This window comes from Oratosquilla oratoria, chromosome 12 (assembly GCF_046742065.1).
Source record: "Oratosquilla oratoria isolate Oo_2021 chromosome 12, ASM4674206v1, whole genome shotgun sequence".
Lineage (NCBI taxonomy): Eukaryota > Metazoa > Arthropoda > Malacostraca > Stomatopoda > Squillidae > Oratosquilla > Oratosquilla oratoria.
Window position 1 is genome coordinate 30,869,655 of NC_134788.1, and position 27,965 is coordinate 30,897,619.

The 27,965-nt window shown below is 38.7% G+C and overlaps 1 protein-coding gene across 1 annotated transcript; it reads right to left on the bottom strand.

Annotated features, from left to right (window-relative positions):
* Positions 1 to 142: 142 nt before the first annotated feature.
* LOC143031219 (neurotrypsin-like) lies at positions 143 to 27,899 on the bottom strand. The gene is made up of 13 exons (XM_076194791.1): positions 27,646 to 27,899; positions 25,054 to 25,189; positions 23,600 to 23,697; positions 23,223 to 23,359; positions 21,603 to 21,756; positions 21,152 to 21,352; positions 19,720 to 19,833; positions 16,701 to 16,906; positions 7,588 to 7,762; positions 6,620 to 6,766; positions 6,354 to 6,463; positions 2,729 to 2,861; positions 143 to 1,179 (listed from the first exon to the last, which is right to left on the bottom strand). The coding sequence occupies exons 1-13, from the start codon at positions 27,766 to 27,768 to the stop codon at positions 880 to 882; spliced, it is 2,034 nt and encodes a 677-aa protein (XP_076050906.1). The 5' UTR covers positions 27,769 to 27,899; the 3' UTR covers positions 143 to 879.
* Between the last annotated feature and the right edge of the window lie 66 nt (positions 27,900 to 27,965).

Below are 27,965 nucleotides of genomic sequence, written 5' to 3' on the forward strand. Positions count from 1 at the left end.
TAAAACACCAAAATGTTTGATCAAACACCAGAAAAATATGACGTCAGTCCTTGCTTCGCTCGCGGTGAGCGAAGCGAGGACTGACGTCATATTTTTCTGGTGTTTGATCAGACATTTTGGTGTTTTATGATTTTTTGTTTTATTTGACCAAATGACAAAGAATCTTGTCATCGGAGTACATGTATGAGTGTTCACACAGGACTGTTGTATTCCCTGCCCACTCGCCTCTCATTCTATCCCCCTCTCCACGAGTTGACCCTTTAGTTGCTGTAGCAATATGAGGCAGGTGTTGTAGGCTTTTTCTGGGCATAAATTGGACACATTTATGCTCGGGGTTGGTTAGATGACACAAAGAGGAGTAAAGCACAATACTTCAGTGAGCTGCAATGGCTGGTATTGTTCTATCACTATGAAGTTACAGTTGTAATATTTTCCTTTCATTCTCTTTCAAAAGAGAAGAGGGTGGAGGGGAGTGGAGTATGTTAGGGATGGAATGGGTGGGAGTGGTTTTTATGCCTTTGTTTTTTGGCTACCTCCCTTATAGGGGCAAAAAAGCCTTTGGTATGTGTATTCTCTTTCACCATGTGGATAACCACAGAAAATGCAATCAAGCATGTTCATGGTAAAATTCTATGTAAGATATATATAAATTCACAAAATGAGGGTGAGATCACAAAGACAACAGATCTAGGACAAGAAAGAGTGAGGTAGAGGTAGAGAAGTGGAAAGGGGCTAGACCACCCAGCACCCTATCCCATGTGGGATATTTAGGCTTTCTGTGACTCCATTTGAAGAGAGGAATAGTTCAACTCCGCCTTTAGGGTCAAATTTAGTTCCAAGGAATCTGGTCAGTTTTCATTTTTAGAATGACAAACTACGTTACAGTGTCTGTAATTCTTCTTGAATCCAGCGGAGGAACTTTGTAACTTTAGCAAAAAGGGGAGGGAGGCCATACAAGCCACATCCAGCACTTGTGGAGGTAATGCCATACATGTACCATCGTCCATCTTTGCCCAGGCAGGTCATGGGACTTCCAGAGTCACCGTTACACATTGATTCTCCTCCCAAAAGGTCCCCCGCACACACAGTATCACTTCTCACTATTGTGGCAACTCGCTGATATGGCCCGATGCACTGTTCCCTCTGGAAGACCTGAAGCCTGGCCACATTTGGCACGTTCTGAGGGATAAGAGAAGTAGGGTTATAGTTTTATGCTTTTACATTTTTCTTTCCTTAACCCATTCAACTCCGATGACAAGATGTCTTGTCATTTGGTCAAATAAAACAAAAAATCATAATAAAACAACAAAATGTTTGATGATCAAACAGCACCAGAAAAATATGACGTCATCAGTCCTCCTCGAGGAGGAGGACTGATGACGTCATATTTTTCTGGTGCTGTTTGATCATCAAACATTTTGTTGTTTTATTATGATTTTGTGTTTTATTTGACCAAATGACAAGACATCTTGTCATCGGAGTTGAATGGGTTAAGCTGATTCACCACACTAATGTATTTTTAGGTTTTTGCTGTGCCTAAAACAAAATTGTGTTATTCCATCAAGGAGTGACCTTGGCCCGAAACAAGGTCTCTCGGTTGAAATTTCCTCTTGGGCCCAAAGCGAATAAGATATTTTGGGATTAATCAGAACAAAAACATCAACCATAGTTAAGTGCTTAACTCTGCCAGTGGATCATGGACTGGGAAGTTACTTGTGTCGAGATTGAATAGCATAGGTGAGAGTAGGGTACTGCTCTTGGAGAGAAAAATCATTGAATAGCCTATTTGCCCCAAATTTTCGAATTTGTAGTTGTTTTGAGTTGCTCTGCATTGCCTCCCTGCTAAGAAGTTAATTACTAATTGTCATTCTTGTGGATAAGTTTCAGTCATCTATTTTGATAGTGTGTGTCTGATAACTTTGTCATCTGCTTTGCTCATGTCAGTAGCTACCATATCCATTCTTTTTGGTACCTTGCAACACTTGTTTAGAGATGTTTGTGAACAGTGTGCTGGTGGAATGCCCCTCAGCTATGAATCCATGCTGGTAAGAGGAGGTGGGTGGGTCGTTTTGTAATTCTCTCTACTACTGTACTAATTTTTCCATCAGCTTAGACATGATGGATAGTAAAATGCTTTGCAAGTGATTGCTGGAGTTTTATTATGCAGTCAATTATTAAATATAATAAGGCACCTGGGATGAATGGACATCATGTAGAGTATCTGATAAAGCAAGGAACAATTACAGTGGATTGGCTAGTGGGGTTTAATCTATGCCTAAGGCAGGGGAGTGTGTCAGAGGACTGGGGCAGTGTTTACACAATTCCATTAAAGGAAAAGGGAACAGATGTGAATGTAGTTTCATAGGAATCAGTTTGTTGAGCATAGTTGGGAAGGCTTACGGAAGGGTGTTAACTGTACAGTAAGTCCTCATTATACCGTACATATGCATTCCTGGAAACCTTACCGCAAATTGAAATTACTGTATACCAAACTCCCCATTATAACATGTAATAATAGGATATGGTAGACATACCTTCTCCCTGCTCTTTCCTCTTCAAAACACGAGTGGATACCGTATCTGTGAATTTTTCTTACCGTAAATAGAATCGAGGGTAATAATTACCAAATACCATAACTGTGAATTTACCGAATAAAGAATTACCATGTAAGGAGGACTCACTGTATCCCCCCTGTTAGTACAATATATTGAGAGTCATTAGTACTTACACTTGGTTCTGTTCCATCTGTTATAGATGCCTTAGGTTTTGTGGAACCCCAGCCAGTGACTGTACAGTTCTTGAGGGAAATATAGTCTGTGTCTTCTGGAGGCAAACATACAGGCTGCACCAGTGGACCAAACCTGTAAATAAACATTGATCTTAAAGTGTGTGGTGGCTGAGTCATATCATGCACACCCACTGAAAGCCCATTCATCTTTCCATCTCAGCACCTGCCCCTGTCTTCTGCCACACTGCTCAGGTCAAAAGCAAAGCAGCACAACACAGTGCTTCAACATCAAGACCTGGCAGCTGAACCCGGTGCACCCTCATTGCTTCAGCACATGGCAATATTCCCTCCTGTATCAACTCTATAAATTCAAGGAGGAGATGGTTAGACAAAATCCCTTCTCCATTCACCCCTATCTTTTGCATTCTCTCTTCCTTGCTCAGTGGAACCCCTTGCCTCCAATTCCTCCTACATCCCATCCATCCACCCCGTTCTTGGTCCTCCTATCAAGATCATTCCATCCACTACTGCCTTTCTCAAGATCATTCCATCCACTACCGCCTTCCACACTCTTTTAGCTCATCTCTCCTTGCCCAGTCTTGTCATATGCCTTAACCAGCAAGGCAATCTTTGGTCTACTCTATTTGGAAGCTGTCTGTTGACACACACTGCCTCACCCCCGCATTTCTCTCTCTATCCATCCTTGGAACACCGACCATACTTCCCAGTCACTTCATCTGAAACACATGGCTCTTTCTGCCTCTCTCACATTAAGTCTCCTTTCCATACAAGCACAATTGATTCTTCATACAACCCTCTCTTTCAATTCATCCTCAGCTATGTATTTCTCATAACATTTTTTGTTTCCCCCCAGACATTTGCTTGCCTCCTTGATTCTATAATAGTTCACCTATACCTTCACTCCTTCCTTTTTTTCTACCAAATGTGACCCCAGCAGATGGATCTTGGTGTCTCGCCCATCAAACTTGCATCCATCCATCTCATTGCTGTGTTTCTTCACCTCTCACCCACATTTACTTTCATATTTCTCCTTTCATGCACATTTACAAACACTGCCACTAACTACTTCAGTCTGTCTTCAAAATCAGCTGCAAATCCAGTGTTTTCCACAAATAACAGCTGGTTCACCTCTCACTATACTCTAGCTCATTCTCCAGACCTTTGCCTAGCACTCTCATGTTTTACCTCCCTCACCACCTCACCCATATACCGTGCATGTTGAACAACCATGGCAACATCACGTAACCATGAAGCGGTCCCACCTTCACCGCTTCAGTCAAAAAGAAAAAGGCATAGAAATCACTCCCACCCATTTCGTTTCCCAGCTATTCCACTCCCTTCCACCCCCCCTCCCTCCCTCCTGTCTTGGCACCTCCTTGATGACGGGTCATCCCTGCATCCTGTCCATTGCCCTGGGTCAGAAGCAGTGTTGCAAGACACAGCACATCCACAGTAAGGCCGCTTCATAAATTTGCCGACTCCCCTCTCCATCCCCTCATGCAGGAAAGAAGATGGGAAGAAATCCCTTCGAACTGCGTCAAATTTTTTCTCATACTTCCTCACCTCCCATCCCCCACCCACTCCCCCTCATGCATCACAGCTTCATCTATACTCAACCCTTCTCCATTCACCCCTATCTTCTGTCCTCTCCCATCCTCCCTCTACAGACATTCCTCTCTTTTGTAAAGCCCCTTTCACCCCATCCATCCATCCATCTCATCCTAGGACCCCCCTCATATTCACTCCTTCCACCTCTGCCTTCTACACTTCTTTTACTAATCTCTCTTCACTCATTCTTTCCATGTGTCCAAACCATCCTAATACTCTTTCATCAACCCTATCTCCCAGCTCCCTTTCCACCCGTTCTCTTCCTCCTCACCTCCTCATTTCTCACTCTAGCCTAGTAACCCCTATCATACTTCTCAGACATTTCATCTCAAACACATTCAAACTCCTTCTCACTTCCTCTCTCATGTTCCATGTTTCTGCCCCGTACATTGCTGTTGGCACAATCACTCCTTCATATAACCTCCTCTTAGCATCCATTTCCAGATGTCTATTTCTCATTACACTTTTTAATCCACCAAGGCATTTACTCGATTCTCTCAACCTACATTCTACCTCCACCCCCACTCCTCCCTTTCCTGTCACATTCGCACCCAAGTATCTAAAACTATCCACTTCCTCCAGTTTTTCACCCTTAATGCTCACTTCCAGCCTACTGTCACTCTCTCCCCTTGTACATCTCATCACCTTACTTTTACCCACATTTATCTTCAGCTTCCTTCTTTCACACACCTTCTCAAACTCTGTCACTAACTTCCTCAATCCCTCCTCTGGTCCTGCTACAAGTGCAGTGTCATCCGCAAACAACACCTGGCTCACCTCCCACTTTTCTCCATTTTCTTTAATCATCTCCAACCCCTGACCCATTACCCTTGCATTCACCCCTCGCACCACCCCATCCATGTATAGATTGAACAGCCAGAGCAACATAACACACCCCTGACCAAGTCCCACCTTTACCTCAAACCATTCACTCTCTCCATTTCTAATCCTAACGCAAACTCTACTACTCTCATAAAAACTCTTGACTGCTCTTAACAGCTTTCCTCCTATCCCATATATCTGAAAGGGGGACAAGTGTGAGTGTAGTAGTTACAGAGGGATCAGCTTGTTGAGTGTAGTTGGGAAGGCTTATGGGAGGGTCTTGATTGAGAGGATTAGGAGAGGAACAGAGGGAGTAATTGGTGAGGAACAGTGTGGGTTTAGGACAAGTAGGGGATGTGGTAAGACAGATATGTGAGAAAGCTATAGGAAAAGGTAAGGATGTTTTTTGGGCTTTTATGGATCTGGAAAAGGCTTACAACAGGGTAGACAGGAAGGCACTGTGGGAGGTACTGCAGTGTCCTTTAATACATACAGAATATAAAAAAAAAAATTGTAGCACATACATGGGAAATGGCATATACTAAGGTTGATTTGGCAGAATGGCTAGTAGTGAATTTTCATGAAAGTGGCAGTTGCCGACAAAATTGCCGAGTTAAACACCATATGAGGACGGAGCCTTTATTTGTATGACATTTCGCTTATTACAGCTTTTTCAAGTACAAGTACAAGGGGCATGTTTAACATCTCGCCTCACATAATTCCCCTAATACCCATGGCCAGCAAAATTTTAAATATCTAAAACACCCTTTGAGGACATTTCGACCACAGACGTTTGGGCCAGCCTTCTCATCCTTTCCCAGTGTTCAATCCCCCCCCCATTCTCCTCCTCCCCTCCTCCTCCTCCTCCTCCTCCTCTTCTTCTTCCTTCCCCCCCCTTCTTCTTTTCTCTCCCTGTTCCCTCCTTTCCCCTTATTTAATCTCAAGCATTTGTATCTCAACTTGTACTTGAAAAAGCTGTAATAAGCGAAACGTCGTACAAATAAAGGCTCCGTCCTCATATGGTGTTTAACTAATAGTGAATTATGACGTATACCACACCCTGAATGGATTCCTTGGAACTCCCAGACTATGGGTAGAGTACATAATCATTTCTGTTTTCTAAATCCTTAATCGTGGCACTGAGTAGTTCTTGTCTCAACATTTGATGGCTTACCTGATGCCTTGCCCTCCAACAGGAGCCACCTTCAAGATAACTACGTCATTTTTGCTTGTGATTGGGATGTCAAATGCGGGTGAAACACGAACTTTTTCTATACTGAATGTCTGCAAACAGATTGATGAATTAGAGGCTATGTTGACAGAAAAATTATAAAAACAAACAAAATCATACAAATATAGCAAGCGAAACTTCTTAAAGGCACAATAACATCAGATCCTCCATCCTCAGGAATGACTTACTGTTACATCTTTACTTCTCACCTGTTCCCCAGGATCCTGCTTGTCTATGTGGAAGTCACCCACTTTAACAACATAGTTGAAGAACCCATGTCTCCTGAAGCAGTGAGCAGCACTCAAAAGATACCACTCAGAGATTATTGCAGCACCACAGTTATAGGTGTATTTTTCCTGCCAAAGGAAATGGGTACTTGAGCTTTACACAAGTGAGAAGAGCCAGTAAGATCCAAAATTGTAATACTGTACATATATTTAGGTTTTGAAGACTATAACACCCAAGCAAAAAATAAATAAATAAATAAATAAAAATCTCCAATAATCAATCAGTCTGTTGCCAAATGAATTGTTTGTTGATGTATTGCATTGCTGTTTAGGAGATATCTTAGATTGCTCCAACTACTTCATGGTAAAGTGTAAGTTTAATTTTGATCTCTTGATGGAGGTTTTGTGGTACCCCACATTTTTTATTTTCCCAACTATCATATCATATCTGGGAAACTGTATCATATTACATTTGCCTTTCATGGTGGAAAGGATAATTGGTAGCAACTGAAGTTGGAGATTTATGCCTCTATCTTTACTTATCCTCTACATGGGTACAACCTTGTGCACTGGACTAGTCTTGAGATCTTAAATAAATCTGCTGACTTTCTAGATTCTGTGAGGTTCGTATAAGGTGACTATAAAACTAAAAGTCAGTTAATTAGTTGTCATAAATTGCATCAATGTGGTGGAGGGCAGTGTAATTTAATTTCTAATGTGCTGAGGTAATAGGGGCTAAATGTGTCTATTTGTTTTCAATGTGGGGATGTGCTTTAACTTAGCCACCCCTATTAGGGTAGGGAGCTTCAGTACATACAATGAGTTAAAAGGATATCTGAATATAATTGGTTCGGGTGTGGAATGAAAATGCAGTAGAAGTAAAGGTGGTGGTGGTGGCAATGCTTAGGAGTATAAAGTCAAATGTGCAGGTTCTTTCATTCTTTACTTACACCAGATTTAATATAAAGTGCTGCCAACCAAGGAAAATTGAGTCTTTTCTGAGGTTGTCCTCTCACCACCTTAGCAAGACTTGTGACAAAGACAGCAGAGGTATCAGCAGTGCGCCCACATACAGCAGAGGAGGGCATCAGCCTGGCTGCTAGGTCCCTGTCCACGGTGCTCTTCCTGGGGGAGAAGTGGAGATGACATCAGTAGATTGACAAAGGACCAGGAGGTAGCCTACCTTTTGCTTACTCACCCTTGTGAGTACACAAACTTAATTAGTGGATAGGAGGTAAAGGGAACATGGGCTGAGGGAAATACTTTTATTCCTGGCTAGTTTCACCCGAGTGGCTTCATTTCTCTGAAGAAGCCACTCAGGCAAAACTAGTCAGGAATAAAAGTATTTCCCTCACCCCGTGTTCCCTTTGCCACCTATCCACATTCATCATAATGTTCACACAAACTTGATTAGGATAAATTCTCCAAAATTACATCTGTGGTGTCCTACTTTGTTGATTATTACTTTGAAGCTTATTGTTACCTGACCCTACTTTACTTGGACTTCCTGTAAACATTCAACTGTTCTCTCCAGTCAAGAAAACAAAGACACCCTACAAACTACACCAAAAAGAGCATTAGGAATAATAACTGGCTGTATTAAAACTACTCCAATAGAACAATTATACACAAAAACCAAAATCCACCCTGTAGAGTAACACATGAAAATGATAAGCATACAGTTCTATGTAAGTGCCCTCATTCCCACCCATCTCTGTGACTACATTACAGAAGCACGATGAACTGGAAAAAGAGAAACAGGAGAAACATATTACTCAGACATTTACGGCAGCCTACCAACCACGAATCACAACACATCCATACAAAAACAAACTCATTCAGATCACAAAACAAGCACTCCAGGATCAATCAACAAACTCCATATTCCACCTGACAACCTCTCGCATGCAGCATCGGCTGCCATATGTACGATTCATCACACTACTCACATCATAAAATACAGGGATTTCTCGATTTACGCAAGGGATACATTCCTGAAAGGATTGCATAATGTAAAAATTGCATAAAGCCAATACAGTACTGAAGTTTTACTATTACTTACTTGATTTTTTATGTCGTGTTATTCTAAATAATCCATGTAATATGAAAAACGACTAGTTTTTTTTTACCTTGCATTATTCCAGAATTGCATATTCTAAACACGCATAAATCAAGAAATCCCTGTATAAAGTCACTATTACCCATTCTCTTTTACTGAGAGTAATATTAAACTCTGAAAACGTGATCAATCCAGTTCACAGAATCTGGTGGTAACTCGTGTACAACTACAAAAAATGTATATAACAAAGACGCCAACACCGCCTCATGATGCCGACGTAGGAGTGATAGTACTGAAGCGGTTCACCAAGGACTACACTAACACAACTGCACCACCCATCACCGAAACTGGGGCCAGGCCTGTGGTATTACACACAGGACTGGTGTTGTAGGGTAGCCAGGGACCAGTCTTCTCTGCAGAGGTGTGGGTTCAAATTCCACCACTGCCACTACAATGTTATAGAGTGGTGAATAAAAGTATAGAAATCACTAAATAATCACATTAATCACAATTGAATAAAGTATTACAAGCCTTGAGTTGATGCAGAAAACATACATGACTTGCTTGGTCCTCCTTACAAAGGCACATGGAATTGTAATTGAATTAAACAATGACAAAAATAAAAATTAATATACATCTATGGTAATCATGCAATGAAAAATCACACAAACAATTCATAAGTATAATATACTACAATAACTGTACGATGCTACAATGCAGTACATGAATATATTATATATAATGGTATGATACCATCACACTGGCCCCAGGATCAAATTGCTCCAGATACAGAAGATAAAGAATACACTCTACACTGCCTTAATTCTAGCCATAACCAGTCAACGATGCAACAATTACTTGCATGGCAAATTACTTGTGTGTCAATTAAGTGGCCATTGCTGGTTACCTGGGAGTTGTGTATTGACTAAGAAAAACCTGGGTTAGCATGTTGACTGACTTCCTAGCTTTGATTGCATACCTCTTTTGCTGAGAAAGCATATAATGCATCATACCTTATTTTTTCTTTCTTTTTTTGAAAACCTTAAGCTTTATACATAACTTTTTATCTTCAACAAATTCCATAATCATGGTCTCTAGTCCAGATAATCTCATTTCATTCCTTTAGTTCTTCTAGGGTTATCAATTTCTCTCCAGCGTACAACCCTCAGCTTCCAGGTAACTGATAACTGTCAGTGAATTGGTCTATGGTTAACTCAACCACCACACAGAGGACACAGAACACCTCACTACAATACCCCAGATAAACAATCCCTAGAGAGCAACACAATATATCTTCCCTGAGTGACATACGGTCCAGTCTGAAGCCTATTACTGGTTCTCTGAAGGCCGTAGGTCTTCTGCAAGAGAGGCCAGGGGCAACAGATTGATAGTCTCCCCTTGTATGGTTTATATACCAGATTGAGAATCAATCTGGTGGCTGCTATTTTTTTTATCCTCTCAACCTTGCATATCTCTTTCACTCTGTGCATTTTTTTTCATACATGTAATGGATAGCCACCTTTCTGTTCTGCAGCAATCTCTATACATCTCTCTCACAGTCTTACTGATATGTTTACGAGGTGACAGGTTGTCTTTTATCAGCACTCCCAGATCTCTTCTGTGACCAATGTGATTGTTTCACTTTCCAACGAACAATTCAATGATAGCATTTTTGAACCATTGCTTGCTTCTAATACTTTTCCTTTTTTAGTATTGAAATGAATTTTCCACTTTTGGCTCCAGGCATATATAGTGTCTAGACCTTTTTGCAACAATTCATAACTTTCATATCATCTGCAAACACATTAGCATAGCTTGTTGCCATCATGTCAGTTTTTATCTTTTACCATCATCTTCATGTATCTGTCCTTCAGAGAATCTTTTGTCTATATTAGTTCACCTCTTAGTCCTCCAAAGTACTCCAATTTCCTTAGTAGACAATTGTTGTTCCAAGAGCTTGTGCATCTGTATGGAAAACCCTTTCTTCACATCAATTAGACACTATATGTGTATTTACCTAGTTGTATTTTACGGGAAGGGGAGCTATGCTCGTGGGGTCCCGTCTTCAGATCTCATTTTTTTGTACTTGGTGACCACATCGTTGCTGCATATTCCAATCTTGGTCTTATCAGAGTGATTAGAATTTTCTTCACCATTTCTTCATCCAGGTATGTAAATGCCACTTTGATTGTTCTTATTAAATTATAAGTTTCTCCAAAAATCTTATTTATATGTTTCTCAGGTGACATATTATTCATAACAATGTGTGTGTGTGTATTTACCTAGTTGTACCTAGTTGTATTTTACGGGAAGGGGAGCTATGCTCGTGGGGTCCCGTCTTCATATCTCATTTTATCTAAACTATTTTTAAATTCATGTATTGTTTTTGCACACACCACTTTCTCATCTAACTTGTTCCAACTGTCTATTACTCTGTGAGGAAAGCTGTTCTTTTTCACATGTCTCCTATAGCTGTCTTTCTTGATTTTCTTTTTGTGTCCTCTTGTATTTCTATCATCCCATTTTATCAGATTCTCTCTATCAATAATTTCTATGCCTTTCATGATTCTGTAAATAGTTATCAAATCTCCTCTCTCTCTTCTTTGCTCTAGTGTCTGTAGCTCAAGTTTTGCTAGTCTCTCTTCATATGATAGTTTTGAGAGTGTTGGTGCCAATTTTGTAATTGCTCTTTGTATTCTTTCAAGTTTTTTTATAATTTTTTTTGTATTTGGTGACCACATCGTTGCTGCATATTCTAGTCTTGGTCTTATCAGAGTGATTAGAATTTTCTTCACCATTTCTTCATCCAGGTATGTAAATGCCACTTTGATTGTGCTTATTAAATTATAAGTTTCTCCAAAAATCTTATTTATATGTTTCTCAGGTGACATATTATTCATAACAATGTGTGTGTATTTACCTAGTTGTATTTACCTAGTTGTATTTTATGGGAAGGGGAGCTATGCTCGTGGGGTCCCATCTTCATATCTCATTTTATCTAAACTATTTTCAAATTCATGTATTGTTTTTGCACACACCACTTTCTCATCTAACTTGTTCCAACTGTCTATTACTCTGTGAGGAAAGCTGTTCTTTTTCAAATCTCTTCTATAGCTGTCTTTTTTTATTTTCTTTCCGTGTCCTCTTGTATTTCTGTCATCCCATTTTATCAGATTCTCTCTATCAGTAATTTCTATGCCTTTCATGATTCTGTAAATAGCTATCAAATCTCCTCTCTCTCTTCTTTGCTCTAGTGTCTGTAGTTCAAGTTTTTCTAGTCTCTCTTCATATGATAGTTTTGAGAGTGTTGGTGCCAATTTTGTAATTGCTCTTTGTATTCTTTCTAGTTTTTTTATACATTTTTTTGTACTTGGTGACCATATCGTTGCTGCATATTCCAATCTTGGTCTTATCAGGGTGATTAGGATTTTCTTCACCATTTCTTCATCCAGGTATGTAAATGCAACTTTGATTGTTCTTATTAAATTATAAGTTTCTCCAAAAATCTTATTCATATGTTTCTCAGGTGACATATTATTCATAACAATGACTCCCAGGTCCTTCTCATTTTCTACTTTTTTTATTCCTTCTTCTCCCAAATTATATGCTCCTGTTATTCTGTTTTTGCTTTTTCCAAATTCCATTATACTACACTTTTTTGTATTGAACTCCATCTCCCACTTCCTACTCCATTCCTGTACTTTATTTAGATCACTCTGTAGTGATTCACAATCTTCTTCAGTTTTCACTCTTTTCAGTAGTTTTGCATCATCTGCAAAGAAGCTCATATAGCTTTCAATTCCTTCATCCATATCATTAATATATATAGCAAACATTATTGGGGCCAGAACTGTTCCCTGCAGAACACTGCTTATTACTTCATCCCATTTTGAGTGCTGGTTTCTTATCACTACTCTCATTTTTCTTTCTTGCAAAAAGTCTTCCATCCAATTTAGTAGTTTGCCCTGTATTCCTCCTTCAGTTTCTAATTTCTTAAGCAACTTCTTATGTGGTACTTTGTCAGAAGCTTTCTTTAGGTCTAAAAATGCACAGTTTGCCCATCCATCTCTTTCTTGTATTATATCTATTAGCCTTGAATAGAAACATATTATATTGGTGACGCATGATCGTCCTTGTCTGAATCCAAATTGCCTTGGATTTAACACTTTGTTTTTTTCTAAATATTTTACCCATCTACTTTTGATAATTCTTTCACAAAGTTTTGCTATTGTACTTGTTAGAGAGACTGGTCTATAGTTGGTAGGTTCTTCTTTATTTCCTCCTTTATATATAGGTACTATATTTGCTTTTTTCCAATCCTCTGGAACTTTTCCTTCTTTCAAGGAACTATTTAGTATGCTATGTATTTTGTCTGCCAGTTCATTCCTGCATTCTTTCAGTATCCAGTTTGCTATTTCATCTGGTCCATGCAATTTTCTTACATCAAGATTACTCAAGTGTGTTAATATTTCATTCTTTGTTACTTCTATTTCTTCCATAGGGGGGACTTTCTCTTGCCATTCATTCTCTTCAGGTTGTATGTTCTCCCTTGTAAACACTGATTTAAAATGTTTGTTCATAATTTCCGCCATTTCCATTTCCTCGGTGTATTCAACTCCCTCTTGTCTTAATTTCTCCAAGTCTTGTTTGTTTTTCAGTTTATTGTTTACAAATCTGTAGAATAGTTTTGGTTGATCTTTACACTTTTCTATGATATCTTTTTCATATTTTATCTTTTCCTCTCTGCACGTTTGTACATATTCATTTCTATAACAGGTATATAGTTTCCATTTTTCAGGACTTCTGTCTTTTTTCCATCTGGTCCAGGCTTTGTCTCTTTTGTCTTTTAACTCCCTACAACTTTTGTTGTACCAGCATTTTACATATTCTTTTTCTTGTTTTTGTCTTGGGACATACTTTTCCACTCCTTTTTTGTAAATTTTTGTCAAAATATTCCATTTCTCTTCTACTGTTGTTTCTTCTTTGTATATTTCTTCCCAGTTTTCCTTTTGAAAGAATTCTCTTATTTTATCAAAGTTTGTTTTTTCATACATCATTCTTCCTTTTCTATATTGTTCATTTCTTTTCATATATTTTTCTTCATTAAGTTCCAGTTCAATCAATATGTGGTCACTTTTACTTATTGGTGTTTTATATTCAATTTTGTCCACTATTCTAGGTTCGGATGTAATTATTAGGTCTAGTCTCAATGACTCTTCTTCATTTCTATACCTAGTGTTCTCCTGTATCCATTGTGTCATTGTATAGTCAGTAACCATCTCAAGTAGAGTGTTTCCCCATGAGCCGTCTCCACCCTTTACTGTCATTTCTTCCCAGCAGATTTCTTTGCAATTAAAGTCGCCCATCATAACTATTTTTCCTCCCTCTTCCATTATCTTGTTTAATGTTATCTTTGTGTCCTCTAACATACTTTTATGTTCACTCTCTTCCCATGAGGCTGTTTTCGGGGGCACATAATTTATCACAAACTTTCTGTTCTTCTTATCTCTGTCTTCTACTTCCATCATTATCATCTCTACTGTATTCTTTCCATATGTGACACACTTCACGTTTATATCCTTCTTAGTCAGGAACATAACTCCACCCCCTTCCTTTTTCACTCTGTTTCTAATCCAATAATTATATGCATCATGTCCTACACTGTTGGGTGGTAGTGGACCTTTTAATTTTGTTTCTACAATTCCCATTATGTCTGGTTCTTTTTCTTTCAAATAATCATTCAGCTCATTCAATCCTGTTATTAATCCATCTATATTTGTGTAAGACACTCTTAGTTTTCTGCCACTTCCATTGTGTTCTCTGTTTCCCTTTTGTTTATCTCTTGTATGTCGAATTTCCTTAGTTTCATATTCACTACTCTCCAATAGAATCTCTCTTTTTCTGACTCCGTTCTTATCTCGTTTTTTTCCTTAGCTTCAAGTCTTTTCTGTTTTTCTTCCTCTCCTCTTTATTCATTTCCCTTTTTATCCATACCTTTTTATATTGTTCACTTGTTGCTAGTTTCCCTGTTTTGGATAAGATATTCTCAGCCGTAGTTTGTGACCTGAATTTAACCTTAATTGGTCTGGTCTTGTCTGTACTATATTTCCCGAGCCTGAATTTCTCTTCGATTTGTTTCATTATTTCTGGTTCATCTTCCTGAACTAATTCTAGTAAATTTCTTACTTTTTCATTTTCCTCTTTGATTCTTGTGGTTCTATCTGGGTTATGTTTCTCTTCCATTCCTAATATAATTATACATTTCTTCTTGTCTGCTAAGTCTCTTACTATATTCTCCTTCTGTCTCATCACTTTAATAACTGAGTCTTCAGTTTGTTCATTCATTTGCTGTCTGATTATGTCAGTGAATGCAACTTTGCTATTTTCTTGGATTTTTCCAACCCTCCTTGTTCTCCTTATCATTCTCCTTTAAGACTTTATTCTCTTCTTTTACTTTTAACTGTTTTTTTAATTCTTCAATTTCCTTAGTTAAGTTTTTGTTTGCCTTCTCTAGTTCTTCCAATTTTTCAACCCTCCGTACAATGTTGTTAACATGACCGAACCTACGCTCCAAGTCCTCGATCATCTTATCGACCTTCTCTTCTAGTCTTGTCAGTCAGGGGGGGTTTGTGTCCCCCCCACCCTCTTTAAATCCCTGGAAAATATTCTCATCACTTTCTACTGTATTGCTCTTATCTATACTTCTAATCTTTACATTTTTATTAGACATTTCATCGTCGCTCAGCTGGTCGGGGGGCCGTTTGTTTACCTTTTGCCTGTCTGCCTGGGCCAAGTCCTCTCCTTCCTCATTTCCTTCCATTTCCCTCAGCAATCCCTCCCCTTCTCCTCTTTCCCTACTTTCCCACTACCCCACAAGCAATTTCCCCCCCCCCCACCCTGTAAATACAATAGGCACTTCTCTTTGCGTTGGGATCCACGAAACTTCAATTTTCTTCAGAATGTCTTCTAAGCCGTCCGTTCATTGAAGTGTGTGTGTGTGTGTGTATTTACCTAATTGTAGTATACAGAAAAAGGAGCAACACTTGTTGTGTCCCATCACCTACCTAGCCTAAAATTCATGCACAGTTCCAACTTAACCTATATCCTTCATTTCTAATCATCATATTTAGATTTGAACTCATGTATGGTTTGAGCTTGGGCTATATCACTTCCTAAGTTATTCCAAGTATTTATGCATCTATATAGAAAACTGTATTTCTTCACAGACAGGAAAGGAGGAGACTCATGGGGTTCAGCTTCCTACTCTCTGGTTCTTCTACTCTTGCCTCAAATTCATGTCTAGTTCCAACTTGGACTATATCTCCTTATTCTCCAATTATCATACTTAGATTTAAATTCGTGTATGGTTCTAGTTTGGGATATATCACCTTTTGAAATATTCCAAGTATTTATGCATCTGTATAAAAAATTATATTTCTTCATATCCTTAAGACATTTCTTTTCACTGTGATCTTATGATCCAACCTAACATGTTGTCACTGTGTTGTCGTGACCCAATCTAACATGTTCTCTGCTGCTCCGTGATTTCTTTAAAGTTTACTGTATCTTTCTGTTGGCCACATAAACACTCTTCTTAAACATCCAATAGTTCCTTGATCTTATCCTCATCTATTTGTATTCAGAAGATTAACCCACTCATCTGTCAGTGTCATGTTTTCCTTTTAGATTGAATCAATTTCTACTTTCTGGGCCTTTTTTTCAACTTATTGTTCTAGGTCACAAAACTTTGACATATGGAAATAGAGTAAATGCCTCAACAGTTTCAATATACTGTAGTTGCAAATACAGTAGCCTCCTTTTTTGAGTCCTTGTAATGTTGGAAATACACTAGACTCCTTTGTTGAATCCTTGCAACTTTGGAAATACACTAGCCTCCTTTGTTGGGTCCTTGTAACTTTGGAAACTATCCCTTTGTTTTTGGCCTCAGCCTCATCCTGGTTATTTTTCTAATAGTGTTTCAAAAGCTGATAGTAAAAGACTAACCTGGTATGGCTGCAGCTAACAGCAGCATCAAGGTCGTGGCCACATTTCGGGAGGAGGAACGGTGGTGTGATGCAGGCTTCCAGCTGTGATTCTGTCCCGTTGCAGTCAAGCGTGTCAAGCCAGATGGGACCTCCACCCACTCCAAATCTGGATGAATCTTTGATGACATTGGCATCACCATTGAAGCCAAGCATTCGGCATACCACCTGCACCCCGCAGAATAAAAAAAAAAAAAAAAACAGATACAGTATATGCACATCCTTGGCAATTGTCATTTCAAATTAGGTGTTCTTTTCATTATCTGTATTTCATGAATTTGATTCATTGCCAAATAGACTTATTATTATTATATTATCATATATATTTGTGTCTGTGACCATATATATATATATATATATATATATATATATATATATATATATATATATATATATATATATATATATATATATGAGTAAATGTTGCTACTTGTGACAAAGGTTAAAGTGACAGGGATTTTAACCCTGCCGTGAACTAACTGGACCAAGGGCATTATGGTTCATTAAATCCATGCCACAGAGCCCTCTGTAAGGGGCACCATCCTAGCCTCTTGATAGGTGGAGTTTGCAACATTAAACTGAATCATCATATATAGATATAAATATAAATAGATTTATATGATATATATATATATATATATATATATATATATATATATATATATATATATATATATATATATATATATATATGATATACCCATCCCCTCAATTTGATGGATAAAAGGAGGTATATCATTCTAAAATTTCTGATTGTCTTTAACACAAAATTGTGGTGTCTATCAGTGTTTGTCTGGTTTCTTTGGTTTTATTGGAGATGGGCACACTGTGTTATAGCTCCATCTTTATGTTTTAAACAAGACTTGAGGTGACAGTTATTATTAGAATGGGAGATTCTGGTAAAGATAATACAAAAAGAAGTGATTACATGAATACATTGCAGGAAAGAAATATGAAGATAATTTACATTGAGTTGTCACAAGGGCCATGAACATAGGCTGCAGAAGAAGATAATTAAGAATTAAAACTGCTTCTGACCCAGGGCAAGATGCAAGAATGACCCATCATCCAGGAGGAGCCAATATAAGAGGGAGGGAGGTGGATGGGAGTGGTGGAGTATGTGGGGATGGAATGGGTGGGAGTGGACTTCATGCCTTTGTTTTTTGGTTACCTACCTTGTATGGGGAGAAAAAGTCTATGGTATATGTATGTAAAATGTGTATGTATTTTTATACATGTAATTACCTAATTGTAGTATACAGGAAATGAAATACACTCATTGAGTCACATCTATCCTCTAGTAATTATTACTATTTCATTTTATTTATCTTGCATCATACCCATCCTCAAATTCATGTTCAGTTTCAACTTGATATTTCTCCTTGATTTCCAATTAAGGATATAGATTTACCTAGTTGTATTTACCTAGTTGTAATATACGGGAGGGGAGCTATGCTCGTGGTGACCCGTCTTTGTATCTCTCCACATCAAGTTTTATCTTAAAATCTTGTATAGTGTTTGCACATACTGTTTTGTTGTCTAATTTGTTCCATGTATTTATCGCTCTGTGTGGGAAACTGTTCCCTTTCAAGTTTTTTCTATAACTATCCTTTTTTATTTTTTTTTCCGTGTCCTCTTGTTTTCCCACACTAATAGGTCGTTCCTGTCTAAAACTTCCATTCCTTTCATTATTCTGTAGATAGTTAGCAAATCTCCTCTTTCTCTTCTTTGTTCCAGAGTTGGTAGGTTCAATTTGGATAGTCTTTGCTCATATGTTAGTTCGGCGAGTGTCGGTGCTAGTTTGGTTGTCGCTCTTTGTAATCTTTCTAGTTTCTTAATATTCTTTTTGGTACTGGGTGTCCAAAGTGATGCTGTGTACTCAAGTTTTGGTCTTATTAGTGTAGTTAGTATTTTCCTTATAATTTCTTCGTCCATATAAGTAAATGCCACATTGATTGCTCTCAATAAGTTGTCGGTTTCTCCGAACATCTTATTTATATGCTTATCTGGTTTCATGTCCTTTCCAATCATCACTCCAATATTTTTTTCATAGTTTTTTTTTTTCCCCAATTCTGTAATCTTTTGATATTCTGTTTCTACTCTTTCCAAATTCCATTATACTGCATTTCTTAATATTGAATTTTACTTCCCACTTTTGAGTCCAATTCCATATTGTGTCCAGATCTTGTTGCAATGAGTTGCAGTCTTCTTCCGTTTTTACCTTCTTAAGTAATTTTGCATCATCTGCAAAAATAATTGTATAGCACTCCATGCCTTCATTCATGTCATTAATGTATACAGCGAACATGATCGGGGCCAGTACCGATCCTTGCGGGACACCGCTTTTTACTTCTTCCCAGTTGGAGAATTTTTCCCTAATTACAACTCTCATTTTCCTCCCAATCAGGAAGTCTTTCATCCATTCCAATAATTTTCCTCTGATGCCACCTTTTGACTCTATCTTATTTATTAGTTTCCTATGAGGTACCTTATCGAATGCCTTTTGTATGAACGTATTTGCATGTGCATGTTTTCACTAAATTCCATACCCTCAAGAATGACAAAATGTGAAGCCCAGGTATCTTGTTTCAATATAAACTAGGAAAGAGCTAACTGTGGTAAATATTCAGAATTACATCACACTAGAACAGAGAAGGGAAAGAGGCGATTTGTTGACCATTTTCAGAATTATGAAAGGGGTGGAAGTTCTCAATAGAGATGACCTATTGAATGGGACAAAAGAGAAACAAGAGGACACAAAAAGAAACTAAAGAAAGACAGTTACAGAAGAGACCTGAAAAAAAAATAGCTTCCCATATAGAGTGATCGATGTGTGGAACAAACTGAACAGAAAAACAGTAAATGCCAAAACTATGCGCGATTTCAAGAGCAAATTGGACTTTGAGAGATACGAAAACGGGTCACTACAAGCATAGCTCTCGTTCCGTAAAATACAACTAGGTATATACATAGTGACTCACCTTTGCATCATAATGGTCAAAGTCTCGGTTGCACACTGTTCCCCACTCCCCTGCCAGAAAGACCTCAAGACGCCCCTCATGCGGGCCTGAACCGCCCACTAGCCGCACCTCCATCTGTAAGTTAGACAGTGTTACAACCTCCATGTTAGGGCAATTAAGGGGAATCAAACTTACAAGCAGTTATGTAGTCCTTACTGCAAAGTTTAATCCCATGACATCCTTTTGGACTGAGCAAGACATGGCAGAACATTTGTTATCTGAATACTGACAAGCCTGGGTCAAGGGATCAATAAAAATACAATCCATGTACAGGCTCATTATACAATTAGATTCCGTTCCATGAAAACTGACTTTAAGGCAACCAGTTGTAAAATAATCAACATATGGGAAAAATAACCTTATGGTATGTTCCCAGATACTCAAAAAATATATATATTTTTAAATGCTCATTACTTTTACCCTCATGTATGTTTAGTTCTCTCCTCTTCCATATCCAACTGCCCCAGTCTATTCTCCAACTCAACTGGCTCACTTCCCACTTCCATCCACTTTCATCAATTTCTAACCCCTTGTAGCACCTTTATGTTTACCTTCCTCATCAATCACCTATATCAGAGCTGGACATGTTCCTCAGTGTGTTCTACTTTACTTTGGCCATGGTTAATGCTCCCAAACTATCAAAGCAATATAGATGCTAGTATAGTATGTGACCTACCTTTTGGATGCGGCCTACAAAATTTTTCTTTGGTATAGTATATGGCCTACCGGACTTTCATTTTGGTATGTCTCTTAAGCTTTAATAGTTTGGGAGTGCTATCTGCACCCAAGCTAATGCAGAACGAGCCCAACTCTGATCTATATACACATTGAGCAACCATGGTGGCATTGCACAACCCTGATGAATTCCCACTTTCACCTCAGGCCACTTGCTCTTTCTATTCCTGACCTTTAAAGAAATTCTACTAATGTAAAAACTTTTAACTGCCTTCATTAGACATCAACCTATCCCATACACACACAACACATTCCATACTGCCTCTGCCAACCCTGTCATATGCCTTTTCCAAATTCATAAAAGCACAAAAGACGTCTTTCTTTTTTTTGCCAAAAATGTCTCGCATATCTGTCTTACAACAAAATTTGATCTAAACAACCCTCCTTTCTTAAACCAACACTGCTCTTTCCCAATTAACAGCAAGAGTCTTAGATCCACAAACTCCAACAAAGTATGTAACCGCTGAAAAGTTCAAAGTAAACAATAGCCATAAAGTCTTTGTAGCTTAATCTGTATAAAGTCTTATGTCTTTATAAAAAAAAAAAAAGAGAGCTCAAAGTTTCTGGGAATGATAAGTTGCCATGTTTAGCAAAGAGCTATATTAGTGATGAATAAAGTCTTACAAACACCATGATTAGTTGGTGTTTATTCACTGACCTTATTTGAACAGAGAAGTCCTACATCTTCTTTATGAGTACATGTGATATCTCGGTCCCAATTTATGTCAGGACATTCACTAAGCCATCTTTCTTTCCCAGTGCAGGAAGTCACAATGTTCCTTATGAACCCTGTTCCCTCTCCAAGGAATGCTTCATTGTAAAGGATAGCAGTTTCATATCCAAGACTTCGGCAGACCACCTGAAGAAGATGAAAAACACCCTTACATTACCTTCAGTAAATATATTTTAAATAGTTGTAGGAAAATGCTATTTCAACCCCTTTGATACAAAGGTATACTTTACAGATTTATTCTCATTAACACAGATTTGGTTCATACCCAAGAACCCATCATCAAGTCACTGCAATCATTCCAAACAAATATTTATTACACATTGCATGATGTCACCTGGTCTCTGCACAGAGAGCGTATTTCATGATTAAGGCTCACCTGTGCTTCAGCTTGATTGAAATCATCGTCACACATGGTGCTCCATCGGCCTTGATGCTTTATACGCAGAGGTCCAATGACTCCACTCCCGTTGTTCATGGCTGAGCCCACCTGGACAACCCCAAAGTCACCACACATACGGGGATCCTCATCACTTTTTATGGAAAAAAAAAGTGGAAAAGTTGTCAGACAACCCACTAATCTCCAAACCTGCCAAATCATACTTCCCAATTTACAGCGGGGGGAACAAGTTCTTTCTTCAACAGTGTTCACATGTGTTATTATTCAAACAGACCAGGGGTTCTAAACCTCATATGTACCCTGTTCTTATGTATTGCTGTTCTTTAGCCTCTTAGAAATCCCATCACTAGTGAACAGAATGCTAGTGTATCCACTATCACTAGTTTTTTATTTGTAGCCCCATTTGTGAACCACTATGGCCCACAAGGAGTCATTAAACCATAGGTTGAGAACCACTTCAATGGAATTACAACTTGTAAAAATACAAGTACATGCCAATTTTGGTCTTGAAATTAAAGAAGCTGCTTATTTCATTGACAAGTCTTTCATTTCCTTCACTGTCAGATAAGACTACAAAAATAAAGTTTCAAAGCTGCACATGGCCCTTTATCTTTTTCTATTTTTCTTATATTCCTATGGTCTCATTTTCTCTAATGATAACCCAGTTTTTCAACCAGGTGTCATGTGAAACATGAGTTCTTTCAACACCAAGGGAAGATTAACCATCAGGAGCCTTACACCCCCATTTATTTTATTTATTTTTTTCCTAGAATGTAATTATCATAATTGTATGGGGCAGAAACATGGAACATAAGAGATGAAGAGTTTAAATGTGTTTGAGATGAAATGCCTCAGAATTATGATAGGGGTTACTAGGCTGGACAGAGTGAAAAACAAGGAGGTGAGGAGGAGAGCTGGGAGATAGGGTTCATGAATGAGTATTGGGATGGAGTGAAGAAAGATTAGTAAAAGAGGTGTGGGGCTAGTGTCCGGAGGGTGTTGGGTGTTTATTGTCATTCGCAATTCTTATATTTCTGCTGAGAAATTCTAGTTTCTATGTCTTTACCAGTTTATTCTAAAAGAGACAACATAGTCTATAAAGAACCTCATATGCATCACCTCTGTACAGATTGTAACTACTTCTATATAGGGCAAAATGATTAGGACAATTCCTCACCACAGTAAATCAATTGATTAAATGTTGCCTCAAATGTCACTGAATGGTAACACACAGTCCCATTGCATTTGTCAGCACTCCTAAGGCCCTGGTATGGATCTGCCTGGGAAGAAACTTTGGACTGATTGTGTTGTATTAGTGTTGTCACTAGCTGAAAGTAGTAGGTGGAGGGAAGCAGTTGTCAATTCTCCATGTACGAAGAAATGTAAGAAATACAGATGAAGTTTATAGAGATTTTGGATTCGGTATGGAGACAGTGTCAGCCCCTGAGGGAGTAGTCTGTCTTTCAGGACCACAACATGCATTACATACAGCATTGGTCCTTCTCTCAGGTGGCATATAAGTATGTGTGTGTGTGTATACAGAGAGAAGGGGAGGGAGAGATCATATTGTTATCACAAAGAGAATTAGTAGATTTTTACCTCTTGTCAAAGCAATGTTCGATGCCATCACAGATCTGATTCCTGTCAATGCAGGTGTGCAGGTTGTAGGATCCGCACTGGAACTGCCCAACACCGCAGTTGGCCCAAATCCCTGCTCGGCACACAACACCTGCAACCTGCCGGACAGAGAATGAAGTCCCCGTTAAGCTCGCATACCACTAGGGATTATTCTGTACTGCATTGTATTCATTACTTGAGGTTTGGTTGACCCTACAAGGGAAACATTCCCACCCAATCTTCTGCAACTCTGAATCCATGATAATTACAAGGATCACCATCATAAAGACTCAGGTTGCTATTTAGAATGAAATCTTGGTTCAGAAAGTAACCAAACATTCTGTGCGGGTCGTACTCACCTCCTTAGCAACACAGGCTTCGTTTCCTTGTGAATGCTGATGACACTCTCGCAGTGACGACTCCTGACCAGAGCACTTGACCACATCATACCAAGGAACTGTGGAACAACACAACTATGCTAAACTACATACATATACCAAAGGCTCCCCCCCCCTTACAAGGGAGGCAGGCAAAAAACAAAGGCATAAAAACCACTCCCACCCATTTCACCCCCAACATACTCCACTCCCCTCTATCCTCTTCCCTCCCTCATATCTTGGCTTCTCCTGGATGACGGGTCATCCCTGCATGTAAAAGGCCAGTAGATAGAGGTAGACATTTAGGTAGATAGAGGGGTAGGTGGAGAGGAATGTAAATTTTATATTAGGTTGTTATGATACAATGGCCGACTGCAAGTTGCAAAATTGCAGAGTTGCATATTCCAGTTTACCGTCTGATATTTGTAAATATAGATTAGAATATCGAGAGGTGCTGATGTGACTGAATGTAAACACAGAGCTCGTTCTGCTTACGACGAATTGCTTGCATAAACAAGAATTCTAGTGACAGTATAACAGTCTTTCTGATTGGAGAAAAGGGTGGAGGAGTAGAAAAATTATTGGTGCATGTAGGTAAAGTCCCGCCCTAAAAGGGTGGCACTTATTTGTAACGTTCAAAGTTATTGGGTGAATTAAATAGTGACGTTAGAGCAGAGCTAGCTTGATGTGGTGTAAGAGGATCCCTGGGGGAGTCCCTTGGTGTAACTGGAAGAACCAAGTGTATTATCTACAAGAAAATAAGACGAGAAAACTATACCTCCATTCTAATTCAACCCATCAAGAAACTTACATATATATATACCAAAGGCTTCTTCCCCCTTACACGGGGGGTAGTCAAAAAGAAAAAGGCATAGAAATCACTCCCACCCATTTCATTTCCCACATATTCCACTCCCCTCCACCCTCCTCCCTCCCTCCTATCTTGGCACCTCCTGGATGACGGGTCATCCCTGCATCCTGTCCACCGCCCTGGGTCAGAAGCAGTGTTGCTGCAAGACACAGCACATCCACAGCAAGGCCGCTTCATTAAATCGGCGACCCCCTATCCTGAACCAATAGTACAATAAGGTCCCTGTATTGCCTATGCGTACATGCAGGGCCCTCTTATTGGGGGGTGGGGGGCATATGCCCTTGGGGGGGCACATTTAGGGGGGCGGCAATTCTAGTCTGGAGATGCCACACACAAGACTGAATATTTGAACGTAATGTACAAATTTTGCATTAGAATCAACAGACTATGAAAACAATTCCCCTTATCCTTTCTGCAATAGGAACATTAAATATAGAATTTAAAATCCGTTTAGTTAATTTGCAAACCCAAAACAAGCTGAAAAAAGTGGTGATATTAAAGTCGCCAGAATTGACTACTGTGATGCTGAGAGCAACGGAACTTTGACTTAGATTTGGCTACGTACGTGTAGGGGTTCCATAGACGTTGTTGCCCATATACCGGGCAGCTCCGGTGTACCCCAGTTGTCTGCAGACGACGTCGGCGACCGCGAAATCGAACGAGTCGTCGCAGAGTACTCGCCAGCCACCGTCCGTCAGCACCTGAAAATAATAATAATAATAATGATGATGATAATAATAGTAATAATATTAATGATGATAATGATAATAATGATAATAATAATAATAATAATAATAATGATAATAATAATAAATAATAATAATAATAATGATAATAATAATAATAAATAATAATAAATAATAATAATGATAATAAAAAGAGAATCGAAGAGATTATTCGTCTTTTACACCTAAATAAAGCTCTTATAGAAGGTTCTTAAATTTGGATTTTTATTATAATAAATCCGTAATCTAAACTTTCATGAGATTTTTTTTTCTCCATTTTGAATTATTGTGTGTTTGTGTGATTCACCCGTGTCGGACCACATGCTAGACTCGTGATCGACAGCTTTTACCCTCCCGGATGAGAGCTCAGAGTTAAGCCCAATTTATGGTTAATGTTGCGATTTTACACACCCTCAATCACACAACTCCTTGCCCACCAGAGTTGGAGTACCGGCTTGCAGTGCACCGATGCTGACATTATCTCGGCCCTGGGGGGGAATCGAACTCGGACCGCTGGATTAGCGGTTGCGAACGCTACCACTGTGCCGTCAAGCCACCTGTGTTGAAGTGTTGTAGTTGTGAATAGCCATCATTGAAATTAATCATTTACTCATTTTCAACACCCCTGACAGGAGGTGCAACCCTGAGAGGCTGACACTCGGTGTCCGGAATGAGCCTAAGGTCTCTCTCCAACAACTCTGTTTATCACACAACCGGCGACTGATCTCAGAGTTCGATTCTCGCCCGGGGAGGAAATAATTCAGCATCGCTGCACTGCGAGCCGGCACTCCAACTCTTGGTGGGGAAGGGGTTGTGTGTGTGTGAGGTCACAGCATTACTCATAGATCGGGCATATATGAGCTCTCGTTCGGGAGGGTATAGCTGTCGATCACGAGTCTGTCACAGAAAATGGCCCATATTCTATTTATTTATTTATTTATTTATTTATTTATTTATTTATTTATTTATTCATTTATTTATATGTGTTCTAGACTTCCCGAAAAAAATGTCAATGTTGTGTGAGACTTTTGTAAAGATTTATCTTCTCTTTTAATTTGTCGTTCAGTTTCTCAGGCTATGACGCAGAGGAAATTTGACGTTTGGTTATTTGAAAAACAGAACATTGTAACCGAAGTCGTTTCTATTCGAACGAACTCAACTGTCTAGCCAAAATGGCGATGATTTTGACACTAGACGCTATCTTTACTCTACTGAAATGCCAGACGTGAGGCCTAAATTTGAACATGTTTAACCTTATCGCAACGTCAAGCAGACAATGCAAATCCATTATTTTATTCGCTAGTGAATTAATTCGCTTGTCCAAAGCAAAGCCTTGTAAACGACAATTAACCATTTACACAGAGCGAAAGACACGTAACTAAATATTAAAAATATATATATGATAGAATGAATTAAACAGTATAATTCTCCGTATACGAACATTGATTTGTGAAGATAATTTGCACGGAGGAATTGCTAACATAGGTGAAATTGTTATTTTTTGTTTACATTGTCAGAATGAAAATGCAAGTTTGCAGTTCGGTGCAAACTAACGGGTCTCGAGAATATTCTTTGCTGCAAACATATGTCCTTAATTCTTGCACCTTAATTCTACTGTGTTATCGTTTCCGTTTTTATTACGTTCAATTCCCCCAAATATTACGTTCAACACCAACAAGTCATAATGGGATTGATAGTTACTTCAACTGGAAGTACGTTTGTATGTTTATATCCATAACTAGGTCGGATGGATAAACAGAAAAAACAAAACAATAATAGATAATATAAAACAAGTAAATGAAATAAAGCAAATGGCAGGCATTACAGCATTTTGCCTACTACATTGCACTGCCTCTGAAGGAAGTCGATTCCATTCATTTACTACACGGTTGGCAAAGTTGTCTCTGCCCACTTCCAAATCAAATCTACTTCCTGACAGTGTGAGACCATTATTTCTTGTCTGGTTCTCATTTTGTGTGAAAACTTCGTCACTTGGTTATATAACAACTGGAGATTATGAGACAGGCCCCTAAAGTAATTCTCCTCTCCTCTATACTACAATTAGGTTATACACCCACAAGATAATATATATATATATATATATATATATATATATATATATATATATATATATATATATATATATATATATATATATATATATATATATATATAGTGTATTAAATATGTGCGTGGGTGCGCGCACTCTTCTATAACAGAATACGGAAAACCCAAAAGTTCCGTCACGATTTTATTTATTTATTTTTTCTTTGTGGGGAGGCATCCCCTCTTCCCAACATATGTGTTGATATTTTTAGCCAGAGTTCCTTTTGTTAAATAAAATCGCCTGACGGCAGTGATCTTATTAAACAGAAAGAAATTGTTTTACCTCATATCTGCAGTCTAAGATTAACTGACAATTTAAAACTTACTTGAACGGTTCCTTCGTGGACTCCGGCTCCTCCCACTAGCCTGACGTCATGAAGCGTGGGCGTGGCCAAAGCCAGACCAAGAAGAAATGTGCAGCAGAGAAGGATACTTTTCCACGTCTTCATCTCGCCAAAGATACAAACGTAATGACGACTGGAACCACTGGATGTAACAAGAATGGTATGAAGAAGAGAAAACCAGGAAAGTCATGGTCAGAGGATACGGGGAAATCACAGAAGGAAAAGAATGCACCAATCACATGCCGCGAAATGGGACGCACCTGTGACGTAAGCACCGTGGCCTTGCCATCTTTTCCTTTTAT